The sequence below is a fragment of the Xiphophorus couchianus genome, chromosome 7, assembly GCF_001444195.1.
Source record: "Xiphophorus couchianus chromosome 7, X_couchianus-1.0, whole genome shotgun sequence".
NCBI lineage: Eukaryota > Metazoa > Chordata > Actinopteri > Cyprinodontiformes > Poeciliidae > Xiphophorus > Xiphophorus couchianus.
Window position 1 is genome coordinate 28,446,817 of NC_040234.1, and position 18,653 is coordinate 28,465,469.

Consider the following 18,653-nt stretch of genomic DNA (forward strand, 5'->3'; position numbering starts at 1 on the left):
TGCAACAAACTTTTCCCCGCTGCTCAATATTTGCCGTGAAAATAGCTAATAAAGCCTCAAAGTAGTTGTGAAGGGTTTTTGCGCTTACGTCACTATGACGTCACCGCGACTAGTCGACATCGACTCGACTATTATCATGATGTAGTCGACCTTAAAAAATACGTAGTCGTTCAATCCCTACTCCAAGCTTTAATTAATTTCTGCACTTACTAAAAGTAAAAGTTTAGCTGTATTTATTTTGATCATTTAAAAAAATGTAATCAGATTAACCACACGCTAGCTCTGTGATTAACCACAATCAATCACTATTACTAAATTTGTAAGCTTGACATATAGATATGCACACAGTCGTGGTTCTTGGAGGTGTGGCGCTTCTTCTTCTGCTGCACTCCAACCAAATCCAGCCAGCCAGGAGAAATAAGTCAGGTTTTCAAAAAAAAAAAGAAAGAAAGAGAAGTCCGACAAATGGAAGGGTGTCAATTAATAACCTATTTTCTCCCCCAAGAAAGGTGGGAAGGTGTATCAGCTTAGGTAGCGTAGCTCCAAACTATTGTTAGTCGCCATTTTCCTTGCATTTATCAATGAAGGAAAAGTAATTACCACGATATTCATACATTGAACTTGTCTCTATACTTTTTACCACACTTCACGACATATGAGTCAGTCAGCAGCAGCTCTAATACCAAATACCAGCCTAGCCACTCCTGTCTGTCGTAGTGCAAAAGGTGAACAACTGTTCAGTGACATGCTAGGCTAGTTAGCATTGTTCCAGCGAGTTTCTCTCTCTCTCCTTGCTGTTTCTACAGTTACACAACAAATCTGAAATATTAATTACTGACAGAAATTCTAACAATCTTTATGAAATCAAAGCAAAAATCTGCCTCCTGTCTGGACTGAGTGTCCGACCTTTGTAAGTTACAGATGCTGCCGCTTTCCCTCCTGACCTGTCCCATCTTGTTCGCCTAAATGAAAATAACAAAGTGCAACCGCAAGGCATTTTTTAGAAGACTGGATTACTTTATATATACTTGTTGGGTAGCTTTCAGGAATCTAAAACTAATTTAAAAAATAAAACTGTTTGAGGTCTAATAAATCTCAAGTACGTCTGTGCAGTCTTTCCATGTTGACCATTTATGTTTTATCGTAAATGTATATTTAGGTGTCTTTGGTTTTATTATATGTCGAGAATGTTTACAGTATTTTTTGTTTTGACTTTTTTGCAGTAAGAAAATAGACACTAAGATGTGGCCTTTAGCACATTTTGATGATGTGAACACAAACACCAGAAGTAACCCGACCTTCTATCATGTGTCTGCAGAGACCACTAAGTCTCCGGGCTCAGTCAGCCGGACATCGGCCAATCAGCAACGGATCGCAGCTTTGGAGCGACAGCTAAACATCGAGCTGAAGGTCAAGCAGGGAGCAGAGAACATGATCCCAATATACTCAAGTGGGGGTACCAAGGTACACTCACTGTCCATTTTTCACATCTACATTTCTTTTCCCCCTTACAGAATAAGCCGTTCCTAAAATAATGGCCTCAGTGGGTTTTTCATGTCTAAAACATCTTGTGGAAAAAAGTTATGTTGTTTTTTTTGGGGGGGGTGCAGAAGAGTTTTAGAAAGAGCAGGAGTTTTTAAATAGACAGAATCTTGATTTCAAAGCCTTAAATTACAAAGTCAAATTGAGGCTCCACTCAATCAAGTTATTAGTTGATTGAGGGGAGCAATTACTTTTTCACATCATATTGACCTGAGTTGATTCATTTTTGAAAGGAAAAAAAAAATCTTCTGGAAACCGGATTTATGCAATTTTTGTCTGATATAAAATTTTGTGTGATGTGTGGCAAAAAGAAGAGATCATTTTTTTCCACAGCGCTGAATACCCCAGCCTAGCTGCCGATTCCAACACTTGAGTCCTGCTGGTGTGTTTTTGCAGGACAAGAAGCTCCTCCAGTCGGCTCAGCAGGTGCTGCAGGACAGCAAAACCAAAATCGACATCATCCGGATGCAGATCCGAAAGGCCATGCAGGCCACCGAGCAGTCCGATGACAACCAAAGTACCCACTTTTGTTTTGTTTTTTTTTTATTCTCTTTTAAGCTTCATCCTCTCTTTCATCCCACCTGTCACCCTTTGGACCCGGAAGAGCTGCATATTTTATGACGCGAGTGGTAATCGATCAGTCCTTGCTTCAGATCTTCACAGTGTATAGTCATCCAGTGAAGAACACTCAAACACACACACACACACACACATATATATATATATCCATTACGGCCTTCTTAGGTTAGAGCCTTATTGATGTTCCTCCATCTCCTTGATGTTGCCCAACAACTAAAAGCCATGCCTCATTTAGTTGTGGCCGGAGAGAGGAGGCAGCGCAGGCCCAGGGGGCCAGGAAGGGAGTCTGTCTCCCAGATGGCAGCAGGAAGAGCTGCAGGGAAGGAGGAGAGGAGGCACATTCAAAGGCTTCTTGTGAGGATATTTGGGTTTTCATCCTTTTAGCTCCTTAAAGTTCCTTAAAGGAATCAATGTACATTTGTGAAAACATCTCAGGGAGTAAACATTTGCCCTCTTACACTTATAATTTACGCAGAATAACAGATACGACTCAAATCGTTTTGGAACATTCTGGGTTTGAGATCTGCATTTCCAAAATTAGTTTCTTTAGTTTTCAAAGCATGCGGGTGAGTCTGTGTATGGGGTACAGTTTGTGACGTTATAGTTGAAAATGAACAGCAATAATTTGGGTTATTTTGCCCGTCAAAATAGAAAAAAAATGTCAGTTTCGAACTAAACATTTAATTAACAAACTAAATATTTAATTTACAAACAAAATATATAGTTCCACGTTAAATATTTAGGTTGTAAGCAAAATATTTTACATAATAAATGTACTCATTTTAACTGAGGTCATTGTTGGATTTCTGACACTTGTTTAATTGTCGGCAAAAATGTTTGCAATTGTCAAAATAGTTCTTAAAACATTAGCTCTAGACTGCCACTCCTCTGAATTTAATCTGCGAAGGATTTAGCGACGCCTAGCTGCAAAACATATCAGTTGTTTTCCGGCCTTCAATGTTTAGAGAAATGCAACTGCGCAGTTGCACATTTCTGCGGCTTGGTTTCTTTTTGTCAATCCCCACTGCATGTATCCGTGTGTGATGTCGACCCCATGCCTTACTGACCCCTGAACCCTGACCCGTGTCTCCTAGGCAAGCCGGACCTGTGCGGGGCGGAGCTGCGCGTCGAGGAGCTCTGGCACCACTATCGCGTGGAGCACGCCATGGCTGAGGGAGCCAAGAACATGCTGCGGCTGCTGGGGGCGGGAAAGGTCCAGGACAAGAAGGCCATCGCTGAGGTGAGACGACGACAACCACAGAGCGCCACGGTTTTTTTCCACTTCCGATACCAATACAAATATCTGAGGTTTAGTATCAACCGATACCGATCTGATACAGAAAAACTTGACTTGAATTGTCTTAAAACATTTCTTTAAAAAAAAAAACATAAATGTACTGAATTACAAATGTATTTGATAACTCTGCACCAGTACAGCACTCTTAAAAACACTAATACTTTCTCAAGCTTGGTCAAACAACATTAGTTTGTTCAATCAGTGAAGTTAGAAGAACTGCCAATGGAAAATAAATTCATTGCCTAGTCAATAAAAACATTTAACCTAGGTCTGTCATAATAATCAATAAATCAATTAATTGCATGATAAATTAAACAAACTAAATAATTTCTATTGGCATGATTTATCGTTTATCTCTTTTTTTCTGTCTTTCTACCGATAGACTGGATAATAAAAGTCTTCAGTCTGGTGCTTTGGTCTGAACTAGAGTTTATTTGAAGGATACTTCAAAATTCATTTTATTTGTTGTTTTGCTCATTTACTTTGGACATTTAAAATGTCTTCCAGTTCCAGTGTTAAATGTTCATTAAAGTTTAAAGTTTACTGGTCTTTTAGAATGTGTTCTTGCATTATTACTTTTACCATTACCGTTAAATTGCTAAAGAATGATTGAGAAACAATATCATCGTTTATCGCAATAACTTCTGGAACAATTTATCGTCCAGCAAAGTTTGTTATGGTGACAGGCCTATTAACGACTAGATATCTTTTCCCTCCTCTTAAAATGATCTGCCACTTTGTGTTGCTCTGTCACATGAAACTGCTGTAAAATATCTCGAAGTTTGCGATTTCATCTAGTGATGCACGAATCCATTATATCTGTATCGGCCCCAATATTGAAACCGATTGAGTATAAGTGGCAATATGCACGATCCCCTAGGGCAGATCTGTTCAGTCTAATTCTATGCTTTGCACTCTGAGCGACGTCGTGCTTTATTAATTATTTTTACATTACATTTAAAATTCCTAATTGCGCTTTCTGAACCATTTGAAAGCGGGTTTGTGGGAGTTTATTTTTCACATTTGACCAAGGCAGTCAGCCTTTCGTTTTTGCCCGTTTCAGTTTCTTTAAACTTGTCCTGCTCACCATGGGCTGTGATCGGAGTTGTGTTTATTAGCACTAGCTCTCGAAGCTCAAACGCGAACATTGAGGCCATTTCCCATTTTCTCTCCCGCTCTGCAGGCCCAGTGCGGTCTGAGTGAGTCGTCCCAGCGCCTGGACCTCCTGCGCTGCTCCCTGGAGCAGCGGCTCCAGGAGCTCCCGGAGGATCATCCCAAGGCCTGCCTCATCAAGGAGGAGCTGGTGCTGGCCTCGTCCTCGGCGTTCAGCTCCCAGCAGAGCACCCCATATGTGCACAACCAGTACAGCACGCTGAGCAAGCCGTCGCCGCTCACAGGTACCGGCGCCGACGGGACGCCTCGCTTCATCCTTCCTGTTCCTAGAAGCGGACATGTGTTTATCAGACGCCCCGGGTTTCTCTCTTCAGGCACTCTGCAGGTCCGCCTTCTCGGCTGCGTGGGGCTGCCGGACGTCGTTCCGGGACGCAGCCGAGGGAGCCAGGTGGCTCTTCCGTCTTTCTCCCAGACCGACGGGCGCTCCTCGTTTAAACTGATCGGCCTCTACAGCCGCAGCACCAGCAGCATGAGCCTCAAGCTGCCCGGCAAGAACGACGAGCTCTCCTGTAAGGGTCCTGTTAAAGCGCAGGTTTTCAAACTGCTCTTCGTTATGCTAGCTACGCCACGAAGGCAGAGCAGGAACTGTATTTGCTACCCAACAAATGAAAATAACTTTAGTTTCAACCTTGAAAAGTGCAATTAAAGGAAGATGAAGACCTGCTATTAAACAACAGAGTTAGAGTGGGGAAAATAAGTATTTGATCACATTTTTGAAGTTCTCCTACTTACAAAGAATAGTGAGTACTGTCATTTTCATCACAGTCACACCTCATCTGTGTGACAGACATGAATCCAATAGAAAACCTTTTAAGAGAGCTGAAACTTTGTGTTGCCTAGCAACCGCTCCAAAAATTTGAAAGACCTGGTGACGATCTGTATGGAGGAGTGGACCAAAACCTGGCCCAGAACTGCAGGAAACATCATGTGACTGTAAACAAAGGTTTCTGTACCAAGTTGCAATGTTCTGCTTTTCTACTGTGCCAAATATTTAGTTCATGCGATAAAATGCAAGTTCATTTTAAAAAAATCATGCAACATGGTTTCTAGACTCTGCTTTCAGATTCTGTCTCTCACAGTTGAGGTGTACCTGCGATGAAAATTACAGCGCGCTCCGTTCTTTGTAAGGAAACTCGACAAATTGGCTCCGTATGAAATAATTATTCCCTTGTCCCTTGTGAATACGTGTAAAAAGCGTTCAGATAAAGTCTGAGCTTTATTGTTCCAGGTGTTTAGTGGGAATTACAGACATCAACGTTTCTGGCACCGTTGCCGATAGGGCAGCATGATTTCTTCTTTCAGTGAAATCACAAAATCTCGTGTTTTCAGCTCAGCCTGGAAGAAGTTTGATCATTTTAATTTGTCTTGATTTGGTCGTATGTTCTTGCTTTTTTTATTTTGAAATAGCTAGTGATGATCCATTGTAAGTTCACAGTTTTTTTTTTTTTTGTATTTACATTTTTCCACATTTCAAAACATTCTGAGAGTTTTGGGAAAAGAAGCAGGCCCACGCCAATAAAGAACCTCCACCAGGAATGTTTGTTGTAAAAACCTAAATCTAGACTCGTCTGACCAAAGCAAGCAGTTTCTGTTAAAGCTCCAGTTTAGAAAACTCTACATGTTTATGTTTGTGATGGTAGAAGAGAGAATGCCTCTATTATTATTATTAATCATTGTCTTATATATCCTGCTTACTGAGCATGGTGGTAAAATAAATATGGGTCTTTGGTCCTGCTAGCGCTAATGGCTAAAACAAAAAGGCCACTCGGTCACTTCATACTTATTCCCCAGAAACAAAACGCAACGATCACCAAATAGAAGATCCTAGAAACTCTAAACCGCTTTGAAAAAAACATGGCATTTATATTTTGCTTTACATTCAGTTTTGACACATTCTGACAACGTGTCTCTCCGTTGGTGAGAAAAAGTCCTGTAAACACCGTTACGCATGAAGGCGCACAGAGCCTGACTTTGACGCAGCAAAGGCGCACACATTACCCGTGGTCACGCATGCAGCTGGTGGATTCATCTCAAAACAAACCCTAAAATGCCTTATATCCTTATGACAGGACATGTGTTGGCTACACATCTGTGGCTTTAGATTTAGTCTCCGAGTTGAGCAGTCAGAAATGTTCCAGAAACAATACAGGCATGTCAAAACGGGCTCAAGTCGCTCTCTGGATATTATTGGCTCAGGAAAAGCCATTTCATAACATTATTGGTGGAATGCGGTGTCAATCAAAAAAAAAAGGGGGGGGGCTCTAGGCTGCCCAATAAAAGCGTCATAATGGACACCGGCAGAGTTTAAACCCTTAAAACTCACCGGCGGAAAATACAATGAAAAACAAAGATCAATATGTGGACTAATCCTCTGCACGCACAAAATATGCCTGGTAGGTTAAAGAAAACTCTAGAAGAACTCTAAGTGTTTTTGTTTTCCTGCTTGGTTTGCAGCGGAGGTGAGCGCAGTGCTGAAGCTGGAGAACACCGTGGTGGGCCAGACTCCCTGGAGAACGGTGGGGGAGCAGGCCTGGGACCACACCTTCACCGTAGAACTGGAGCGAGTAAGACTTTGTTAGAAACATGCTGGAAATGTGTAATTATAAGGAGATTTTTGGGGGTTTTTTTCTCTAAAATATCATATCCTGGCTTTAGTCCCGGGAGATGGAGATAGCCGTGTACTGGAGAGATTATCGCTCGCTGTGCGCCCTGAAGTACCTGAAGCTGGAGGAGTTCCTGGACAACCAGAGGCACCAGGTCCAGCTGGAGCTGGAGCCACAGGGGCTGCTGCTGGCCGAGGTGGGGCTCCGCTCAGCGCCGCATGACCAAATACCGGAAAACAACGGCGGGACTTAGCTGACTAACACGGAAACGTCTGGCTTTCAGGTGACCTTCTTCAACCCAGTCATAGAGCGAGGCCGCCGACTGCAGAGGCAGAAGAAGGTCTTCTCCAAGCAGCATGGTGGGTTCACTTCCAAACTGGCGAGATTTTCATTCTTAAGCTAAATGTTCCACAGAGGAACCTGGGGAAAAGAAATACCAGAAATTCCAACAAACAAGTTGATTCTTGTCAGACTTGGATTTTTTAAGTTCCACCAGCTGATAGAGGAGTTCTTGTCCTCAACAAGTCAATCGCTTCTGTCCATTCTGAGCAAAGACTTTCACTTTCTGGTCCACAGTGTGCATCCAGGATCTTGTTCTTCCAACCATGATCCATATTTTGTGAGGTTGGAACGTAGATGGTAAATTTAGAGCTCTTGATTCGTGAATTAGACCTAATGTAGACTACTATTTAGAACCACCATCTAAGTTTAGATCCAGTCTGAAATTGGTTTCAGGTGAAACTTAGAATTAAACAAAAATGCAGATCGTGCAAAATGCCAGTAAGCATAACCCAACATCCTTTCTTTTCTACAGGAATATTATTATGTGGAAAAATGCTCAGTTTTTCCCGATTTCAGTATCAAAAATGGTAGAAAACATGATTAGATATGAACTTATGTGTAGTGTAGTAGCAGATGAAAACACATTTTATTCTGAAATGTTTTTTTTTAGTATTTGAGCTACAGGGGTTGACCTCGATATCAGAAATGACAAAATGTTTGCTCAGCATGAGTCAGAACTACAACAGGCACCGTTTACTAATCTTTATTTGTTTCTTTTTTTGTTTGTTTTGCACCTGTCCGTCTCGGCTGAAACATTTCTCCTCATTAACTCCTAATAATCGACTTACTCCACTTATAGACATAGAAAAAGCTTACAGGTTAAATCCAAATATACACCACATTCAACATGGACCTCTATAAAATGTCTATAGACAGTTTCGATGTATTATCATGTAGACATATTCTATTGGAGTGTAATTTCCTAACACTGACTTGCTTGTAACACTTAAAATCTGACAAATAATGAATTGGGCAGACTCGTATTTCTTTCTTTAATTCCTATTTCTAAAAACATTTATTCATTTGACCGGTGTGGATGAAAATTTCTATTCCCATTATGTGCCTGTCATGAAGTGTCGAGATGTGTAGTTCATCTGGGGAAGGCAATGTGTTAGAAATCTAGAGGTCTTGAGTTTTGAGTCCAGCTTTATCTGAAAGATGTTCACTAAGAATTTAAGTAGCCATGTTTTCATGTTTCCACGATTTTTAAATCCATCATCTGTTGAGCCGGCTAGCCGCTCTGCTTGATTTAAAGGTTTTATAATCCAGAAGGACTGAGCAAAGCTGCTGCTCAGAAAATGTTTTTATTATTATTATTATTGTTATTATTATTATTATTATTATTATTCCTTCTCACAGAGGGATTATGAACATTTCTGAAAAATCAGATGCAGCAAGCACAGCAGCCTCGACCGGGGTCGGCTCTTTAAATCCGCGAGAGGCCGATCGCACCGTACGCTGACGACGTTTGGCTGTTTCTGACACGCGTCTCGCTGTGCGTTGCGTTTCAGGCAAAGCCTTCCTGCGTGCCCGTCAGATGAACGTGGACATCGCCACCTGGGTCCGCCTGCTGAGGAACGCCATCCCCACTGGAAGCAACACGCCCGCATACACAACCAGCTTCTCCAGCAACGCCGTCACACACACTACGGGGTACGGAAACGACTATCCTGAGGCTGGGTCTGGTAATCTGAAGAATGTTTCTGAGGGAACGTCAAAGTAGTTCACAGATTAGCCAGTGAAGAATGAATTGTGAACGACTTTAAACTACTGACAGTAACTGTCAGTTTTGTGTTTTGTGCAGAGAAATCTCAGTGGAGAAGTTGAGTCTGGACAGCGATTCTCCTCCGAAAGCAGAGACGCGGAAAGATGTGGTGGACGCCCCAACGCCGCTGGTAAGTTGAGATGAATAACGGCTACAGTGAAAAAGAAAGCAGGCGGAGGTTACATTTGAAACCCTAAACTTGGGGCTGATTGTCGATCTCCCTTATCTAAGGAAATATGAACAGATTTGTCGGTACAACCCTAAATATAACAGGGTCTTCCAAATTAACAATGATCCCAAAAAGACGCTTCAGAAACAATTTTGAAATCTGGCTAGCATAAACTTTCTGGAACGGCACCAACCTGCTGAAAATTTGTCTACCATGTTTAAAAGCTACGCTCTTGCCAGGAAATAAGCAAGTTTCAAAAATCCATCCATCCATCCATTTTCTGTTCACCCTTGTCCCTAATGGGGTCGGGAGGGTTGCTGGTGCCCATCTCCAGCTACGTTCCGGGCGAGAGGCGGGGTACACCCTGGACAGGTCGCCAGTCTGTCGCAGGGCAACACAGAGACATACAGGACAAACAACCATGCACACACACACTCACACCTAGGGAGAATTTAGAGAAACCAATTGACCTGACAGTCATGTTTTTGGACTGTGGGAGGAAGCCGGAGTACCCGGAGAGAACCCACGCATGCACAGGGAGAACATGCAAACTCCATGCAGAAAGACCCCGGCCGGGAATTGAACCCAGGACCTTCTAGCTGCAAGGCAACAGTGCTACCAACTGCGCCACTGTGCAGCCTAGTTTCAAAAATAAATCTCCAATTTCTACAAGATGAGTAATCAACTCTCCAGCCAGATTTTTGACAGAAACTTGTTTATAACTAAATATATAAAAGGTATATGTTTGAGGTAGGTATGCACAGTTTGCTGACAAAGGATTATGGGGTGTTTAACTGAAAATGAGAAGCAATGTGGGTAGTGTGTCGAAAAGTGTAGGGAGATATATGTATAATATCGGTTATCTGACACATCAACCCATATTTTCATATTGCTGCATCTCTACTTTGAGGTATGCCTCTCTAATAGCCATCTAATCTAATATTCATGTGTTGACACCTGGAGGGCAAAAAACAGCACGCTGAGGATGACTATCATTAGTCGTAGCTATTAGGTTGTCAACATAAGGTGCTAAATCTGAAATGTACGTATGATGTATAAAACAAAAGGGACGCAATGCTTTGCTACTAATTGTCAACAACTAGACAACAAGGCTGGGAAAAAGTTTTAATTAAAACAAAATAGCAAATAGGTCAGGTATGCTAGCTTGACTTTGACAAACGTAACATGTAGATGTGCTGCAGAACTCTGTGAGATTCAGTTCAGTAAAAAAAAAAAAAAAGATGACCGACGCACCAACTCTGATGGATCATCAGCAGAGCAGGTGTTTAGATTAGCTAATCAATCGTTAATAACAATCATTTCTTATTAGTGTCTGATTGTATATGTTCAGACAATCACTTATTTATTGTTGCAACAAATGAAAGCATCAAGTCTGAAAACTTTACGGACTGAATGTTTTGTTCTTTGTGGGAAATGTCTGCGTGTTTTTTGCCGTTGAATCCCGACACATTCGTGACGTTGCTGTCAGTTAGTTGCTATGGCAATGAGTCTATGTGTAGCCTAGTCAACACGGAGCGAGAAAAAAAAGAATAAGTGTGGTTTTGAGTTGTTCTTCAAAGTTTTTCTGTGTTATTTTCCCTTTCCTGTGGCGCCCTGCGCTAAATTAACAACACCTACTGTACGTCTCCAGGTTATATTTCAATAGAATTGTTCTACTGCGGCAGGTAAAAAAAGAAAAATTGTCTTTTTGCCCTCCAGAGTTGTGTACGTGCACAAAATTTCCATATGTAAACAATAACCTGCAACGTGTACATAATGTGTGTCCGACATGCTTGGACACATCACAGCCAGGCTTCTGCTAATGAACGCCAGAGAGGCCGAATGCGAGGGGCTCAAGCAGAGTCTGAGGGCCTTCGACAGATGGTGCGTTCAGTGGGGCTGAAGCGCTACAGGATTAATTACGCCGATGTTTTTTTAAGGCAACTAATTAACCAGGAGGAAGGAGGGAAGGAGCGAGGAGGACAGGAACAATCTGCTGTTTCATCTTTACCTCCGTTTCACTTTCACCCCGCTCTGTTTCTCCATCCGGACAGGAACAGACGGCCATCGTCGAGGCCCCGCCCACCCCCGACGTCCCCGCTCAGCAGAAACCAACCAGATCGCAGTCCCAGAACTCTTTGTGCAGGTGCAGACACACAACAAGAACCCCCTCCCTCTTATCCAGCGTGTCCTTCTCACCTCACACCCACTCATGATCAAAACACACTCCCGAACAGAACACTTTGCAATATGGCCGCCTCAGCGTGAGATCAGGAAACCGCCTACTCGCACAGAGTGAGCCTGTGTCAGGCTGCAACACCTGTTAATGGGGCCGAGTCATCAGCAATGAGGATTACTGCACATGTTGCCCCGGAGTGAGGAGCACTTAGCTGCTCTGAACTCCAAAATAAGGATTTTAGGAGTAAAACAGCTTCTGATTTTTTTTTTAGTAATAATGGATTGTATTAAATAGTCCCATGATTAAGACTTAGAGCTACATTTAGAGTGTCTTTCCCCTCCATCAAAGCCATTTCTTTTTTGGATTATTGAGATAATTTGAGTTGGCGAATTCCAACATTTATTTTCCATTTGAGATCAATAAAGTATATTTGAACTGAATTGTAATAAAGTTATTCTAGCGATCGGTTCAGTCCTACATTTAAATATATGAACTGAGTCTGGAAAAGTTTCCTATTTCTAGACTTTATTTCATATCCAACCTCACTAAAGGTTTTCTCCATCCATTCATCCACTTTATATTCAAAAAAGTCTGAAAATTAGACTTCTGGTTTTTTTCCAGATCTGGAAAAATATAGAAGATGAAAATAGGATATGAAAAATATGTTTATTATTTCCAGACTATTATCTATCATTGACTGTAGAAGTTGCATCCATCCATCCAGTACTTTGTTTTCTGCCATAGATTCATAGGGAACTTTAGTATTCACACTTTAAAAATGAGCTAGACTGCTCTGCCAAATGATAGATTTTTATGTGATTCTTGAGAAATTAGAAAACTCTGGTTTTAGAAAACAGGATGAAGGGTGTAACATAAATCTGTTTGATGTTGTTTCCCTCAGAGCCAGCAGAGGGCCTCTGTGTCTGCAGGACTTCAAGCTGATCGCAGTTCTCGGCAGGGGCCACTTTGGGAAGGTACCACCCGCCTTCTCCCCCCGTCCTCAATCTGTTTCCTCAAAATTAGCAACAAACTGAAGTCCATGAAATCTAAAATTGCCAGTTTATTACCTATAAAGTTTCTTTGACATCTATTGTGGAGCTAACACAAACACCAATGTATCTTTTGGGGATTATTTTTGTGGTAAACCAACACAAAGTAGTTCAGTTGTACTATTTTCCCTTTTTTTTACTTTTATATCCCTAAATAAAATCTAATCCAGTCATTTAAACACTGTGAAAACTCAAAATCTTACCAAGTACTTTTGATCTAATTTCTAGTGCAAATATCTTGGCACACTTGAAATAAGACAACTTTAGCTCATAAGTAACTTTTTTAGCAAGTCAGTGGTGTCCAAACGTTTTATCATGAGGGCCAAAACCGTTCCGTTGAAAGCATGTGACATGACAAAATTTTTATTTTTTATGAGATTGTTAAAACAAATTTTTGTGCTTTTATATTTTATCTGCTCAATAATAAACTACAAACTGATCATTTTTATGGAAATTGGCAAAAAAAAAGATTTTTGTGGTAAACGGATCAGTAAATCATTGCAGATAAGGGTAAAGGTTTTGCAACATTGAGTTTGAATAAGACAAGCAAAAATATTTCCAAACTGTTTTCGGGTTGATTTATATTTTAATCTAGGTAGTAAGATTTTCTTTTTTTTTTTTCTGAATACAAGCAGGTTAACAGTTTTGGTTCTAGTCATTCAAAAAGTTAGGGTGGATGCATAAAATGTAATAAATGGGAATCTATTTTTCCAGCTACCGGTAATTAAGTTTTTAAAAAGATGTTATCTGGAAAAGGATTTAGGTCAATTCCTGTTCATTGATGAAAAATGGATAGTTCTATGGGCAGAATATTTCACTTATAACAAGGCATTTTTCCCAGTGAAACTAGCACTTTTTCACCAATATCAAAGAATTACTGACTTTAAAAAAGATCCAGTATCTTACCTATTACTGCTGAACAGTCATAGATAGTTTCTTATTTTTTTCTGGAATAAGAAAAAAATACGTTGTTTTGTATTTCAAGGGTACTGAGATAGTGACACTAGACCAGAAACACTTGTTGAGATTTCGTGTTTTTGCAGTAAAGTCGTGGAAATCTGCAGCTGGTTAAAGTTCTCCTCCTCTCCTCCCCTCAGGTGTTGCTGTCGGAGTACAAAAAAACCGGCAGCCAGTACGCCATCAAAGCCCTAAAGAAAGGAGACATCGTTGCTCGGGACGAGGTGGAAAGGTAACCGGCGCTTTCCCGCTCTCTGCCTCTCGCCAACTCGCACCCAGCACACACTCCCCCGCTCACCTCTCCCTCTCCCCTCCCCCAGTCTGATGTGCGAGAAGCGGATCTTCGAGACCGTCAACATCTCCCACCACCCCTTCCTGGTCAACCTGTTTGCGTGCTTCCAGACGCCGGAGCACGTGTGCTTCGTCATGGAGTACACGGCGGGAGGCGACCTCATGATGCACATCCACGCCGACGTCTTCTCCGAGCCGCGGGCTGCGTGAGTTCTGGCGCCTCGCCGGGTTAAGCGGCTGAATTAAACAGAGCTGGTTTGTGCTTTAGCTCCAGTCGGTTTGGTGAATTTCTTCCTGTTTGTGTCTGATGAACAGGTTTTACTCAGCCTGCGTCGTCCTGGGTCTGCAGTTCCTTCACGACCATAAGATTGTATATCGGTGAGTACCTGGGGGACATTTGGACTTAACTCATTTGTCTACACTAGATATAATTCCACTTCCATTTCTTTCCCAGGGATCTGAAACTGGATAATCTGCTCCTTGATATTGAGGGTTTTGTGAAAATAGCTGACTTTGGGCTCTGTAAAGAAGGTTAGTGCTTAAGTCCCATCATATCCCTTGAATGTTTACACGTTTTGTCACGCTACAGCCTGGTACACAAACACAATCTAATGGCACCAGTTTACTGCAGAAGAAAAGTGATCGGTAGCCCCTTTTACTCTGATATTTCCAAAAAAAAAAACATTTTTTAAATGTGCAAACAACTGCCTTCTGAAGTCATTCACCTTTATTTCATGCTTCCTTCAAAATTTAGGTGACAAAATGAGGGGAAAGAAAGTCCAGGGGTGTGAATACTTTTGAAACAGACTTTATCTAAAACAGGAATAATTTCACATGTCAATTCGTACTCAGCTGCTGCTCAGAAAATGTTCATACTGTTGGCCAGACCAGCCCAGTTAAAAAACATCAAAATAAATGCATATTTATACATACAGTATATATATTACTAACTTTTATGTATTCATTTAATTATTGAGTTTTACATTCATGCTTCATTGAAGAATGTGACTCTGAATGTTTTTCTATTAACTGATTATGATTCTCTGGCGGGGGTGACATGCCCCCCTTTAGGGTCACCACTGCTTAAACAGAGAGTATGAGTAGCATCTGCTGCTGTTGCATACACTTCTTTGTTAGTCACACTTTGTTATTCATGTCCTGTTTTTCACTTTTAACAAGTCGTTCATGTTGTTCCCTTCCCCAGGCATGGGTTATGGAGACAGAACCAGTACTTTCTGTGGTACTCCGGAGTTTCTGGCCCCCGAGGTGTTAACGGACACGTCCTACACCAGAGCGGTGGACTGGTGGGGGCTCGGCGTACTCGTCTACGAGATGTTGGTGGGCGAGGTGAGCGCATAGGGGATGTTCATCCCTGGTAGGGAGGGCCGTGATGAAGTGGGGAGCAGCAGGGAGGAAGCTAAACATTAGGCTAAAACTTAAAACACAAGTTTGTGTCGCTATTAGCAGAGCTAATTATTTTTTTTTATTTAGCGCATCTTTGCTTACTCTGAAAAAGTTTGACGCAGTTGTCTTCTCTTAAATTAATTCTCTAGATCAATTCTAAAGTCAAAACTAAGCAATAACTCGCTATAAATAGCTAATTTAATGCACACAATTAATATGGATGAACAAGCCTGGATATTAATCTGAGTAAATGAAGAGAACTGATTTCCACATCTCCATTTTTTTCCCATCCCGGTCTGTTTCAGTCTCCGTTTCCAGGTGACGACGAAGAGGAGGTGTTTGACAGCATCGTGAACGACGAGGTGCGCTACCCGCGCTTCCTCTCCACCGAGGCCATCGGCATCATGAGACGGGTTAGACTGAATCACTTCCTGCTGCTTGTTTACGGTGTCTTTGTTTTTTTTATTTACATATTAAAGTAAAGAAGTCAAATGTTAGACACAGTGTCTTGTAAAAGTGTTCAAACCCGCTGCCTTTTCTATATGCTTTTTTCTGTACAACAAATTTCAATGTTATTTAATCAAATCTTATGTGAAAGACTAATGTCAGCATAGTCAAAGTAGCAGGTTGTTACCAAGTGGAAGTGAAACAATGCATAATTTTCCACATTGTGCTTTACAGATAAAAATCAGAAAAGTGTGGAGTAGAGTTCTTTGCTCTGACTCACCAAAATATAATCTAGTGTCTTTCAGAAGTCAGAATCTCTCTCAATGTCCAGACTTGAATCTGACTGATGTTCACATACTCTCTCCATTTTTACATGTAGGGACATCAGAGAATACATTCGCACACAACCTGTTTCAAGGGTTAGGAATCCCTTTGCCAGGCTCTCTGTATCAATCTTTTTTTTTTGTCTAAGAGTTCCTTTGGTTTCCCCTCACCAGCTGTTGAGAAGAAACCCTGAGAGGCGTCTGGGCTCCGGAGAGAAGGACGCAGAGGACGTCAAGAAACAACCATTTTTCAGAGTGAGTCTCTCATTCCTTCAAGGTTTTCACAAACACAGTCGTATGTTTCTGTCAGGATTTCACTTTCAGACATTTTAGTACCTTTAACTGTGAGACCGACGTGAATTACATAAGCAACAAAACAATGAAATGGCAAAAGATGCTTAACTCACTTTAATTATGGCTGTCCCGATTTGATGTTGATATCGGTAATCTGTTTGATATCAACCGAAAAACGAGTATCGGATTATATCGGCCTGCATCTAAAATCTCCGATATAAGCAGTTCACTGCAGGATTCCGGCCCAGTATTTCTATCCAGCAGTACCTGTGTCCTGCAACTAATGAAATGGTCAGTTGTTCTACTAGCTACTGTCATTGACTATTGTTTTCTGTTAGAGTAGAATCACTTAAGCATTTTTTTAATGTTCCACAGTACATAATAAGCAATAAAAGTATGTATGTTTCGTGATAATATTGTTTCTGGTCAATATCGGTATCGGCCAATGCTCAAAGCCGCAGGTACCGTATCGCAAGTTTAAAAACGTTGTATCAGGACTGCTGTGACTTTAACAACCATAAAGGAATAACATCTGTAATATTTCTCAATCCAAAAAGTTGCTAGAAGAAGCACCGGATGAATCTTGAAATATTTTAGACCCTTTACTGTTTTAAACAGAGATGAGTACTTCGGATAGATTTGTTTTGAGTCTACCAGCCGCTCTGCTGAGAAGCACAAACTCACTAACCGATTTAAAAACAACTCCCTCAGGGAATGGACTGGGACGCGCTTCTCCAGAGGAAAGTCCCGCCTCCCTTCGTCCCGACCATTGTGGGGAAGGAAGACGTCAGCAACTTCGACACGGAGTTCACCGCCGAGGCCCCCGCGCTCACGCCGCCCCGCGAGCGCCGCACCATTTCTCGGAAGGAGCAGGACTACTTCAAGGATTTCGATTACGTCTCCGACCTCTGCTAGGGCCCGGGGCCACGGAGTGGAGGGGGGGTCATCGGCCCCTGCGGTCAGACTCCGACCGGAGAATGGTGAGGGAAGGATGACTGGAGAAACGAGGAACGGATCCTTTGTCTTTCTTTGTGTGAGTGTGTGAGGTCGACAGGACAGCTGAACTGAACGTGGACGGACACACACATAACCTCTGGGCTGCTTTCAGAGAGGAGGGAAGCTGTGATAAGAGATTATCCAGATTATGTAAGAGATGGAAAAAAATCCTCTGATGAAGACAGGAAGCTGGTTTTTTCCCCTCCGCTTCAATCTGGACTCGCTTCACACTCTTGTCGTTTCCATCCTCGCCGTTCACTGTGCGTTTCAATGTGAACCGTAACCCCTCCAGCCTCAATCAGGCACTGCACTACCTGCAAACCGCCACTTGTGGGCGCCAGAGGACAGAGAAGAAGGAGAAAGTGTTTGGTTTTCATGGCCAAAGAAAACCGCCACAAGTGGACGTTTTAAAGGAGGAGGTTCTGTCTGTGTGTCTCTGCTTACTCACCCTCCTTCACATTCATTTCTTCCTTCTGTTCTTCGGTACATTACAGATTTTTTTAAAGCATAATCACTCTTCAGAGGTTGTTTTTTTTGTGATAAAATTTGTTTTTCTGTCTGTGTTTCTTATTCCTTTGTCGTTTGCTGGTATAACTTGTAGCAGCCATGGTCCAGTAAAGATGTGAAACCAACAGTGTGATAACCTTTGTCATTTATTGCTTATGTTAATTTTTCTCTTCACCATCTCATGCTGAGTTTTGGATTATATCCATCCAGCCAGTCAGGGTGTTTTTCACACAGTCAGGAACAGTAAATAATTTAAAATAATCATTTTCCAACTCTTGATAGTGATGGTAAAACTTAGTTGGACGTAGAAAATGCTGAAAATTCAATGTTTTCTTTATGTGCCAGCGGTTTTTATTGATTTTCGCAGTTTTTGTAAAGCTCTTTTTTTCACAGTTTAAGACATTGTACGTAGCAGGAGCTAAACTTCAACTTTAATTTTGCACTATTTTGTGTTGCTCTATCACATAAAATCCCAATAAATACGTTAAAGTTGAGGTTTGTCTTATAACAAAATGAAAAGAAGTTTGAGGAGTTTGAATACTTTCGCGAGGTACTCCTGCACAAGATGTACATATTTGTCAGGTCCCACTGACATCGGAAACAATTAACCACGGTAAGCAGTCCTCTGAACTCCCACATGCTCCAGATGGATTTTGTAGATCTATCAAGAAGGTAAAATGCAATCATGTCCTCGCAGCGGAAGGACCCATCTGTTCCCATTAATGGTTTGCCGAAA

General features: G+C 41.7%; 1 protein-coding gene across 3 annotated transcripts in view; it reads left to right on the plus strand.

The window, feature by feature from the left end:
- The window catches only part of LOC114148163 (serine/threonine-protein kinase N1-like), a 45,147-nt gene extending 27,103 nt beyond the window's left edge, over positions 1 to 18,044 (plus strand). For all 3 annotated transcript variants that reach the window (XM_028023209.1, XM_028023208.1, XM_028023207.1), the window contains exons 3-22: positions 1,319 to 1,464; positions 1,939 to 2,059; positions 3,216 to 3,361; positions 4,602 to 4,815; positions 4,906 to 5,100; positions 7,046 to 7,155; positions 7,247 to 7,390; positions 7,478 to 7,553; positions 9,048 to 9,189; positions 9,341 to 9,431; positions 11,525 to 11,616; positions 12,551 to 12,623; positions 13,796 to 13,887; positions 13,976 to 14,152; positions 14,262 to 14,324; positions 14,401 to 14,477; positions 15,151 to 15,293; positions 15,656 to 15,763; positions 16,295 to 16,375; positions 17,126 to 18,044. In XM_028023209.1, the coding sequence (XP_027879010.1) occupies positions 1,319 to 1,464; positions 1,939 to 2,059; positions 3,216 to 3,361; positions 4,602 to 4,815; positions 4,906 to 5,100; positions 7,046 to 7,155; positions 7,247 to 7,390; positions 7,478 to 7,553; positions 9,048 to 9,189; positions 9,341 to 9,431; positions 11,525 to 11,616; positions 12,551 to 12,623; positions 13,796 to 13,887; positions 13,976 to 14,152; positions 14,262 to 14,324; positions 14,401 to 14,477; positions 15,151 to 15,293; positions 15,656 to 15,763; positions 16,295 to 16,375; positions 17,126 to 17,329 (2,495 nt within the window). In that variant the 3' untranslated portion in view covers positions 17,330 to 18,044. The remainder of the gene's footprint in view (positions 1 to 1,318; positions 1,465 to 1,938; positions 2,060 to 3,215; positions 3,362 to 4,601; positions 4,816 to 4,905; positions 5,101 to 7,045; positions 7,156 to 7,246; positions 7,391 to 7,477; positions 7,554 to 9,047; positions 9,190 to 9,340; positions 9,432 to 11,524; positions 11,617 to 12,550; positions 12,624 to 13,795; positions 13,888 to 13,975; positions 14,153 to 14,261; positions 14,325 to 14,400; positions 14,478 to 15,150; positions 15,294 to 15,655; positions 15,764 to 16,294; positions 16,376 to 17,125) is intronic.
- Positions 18,045 to 18,653: the final 609 nt, after the last annotated feature.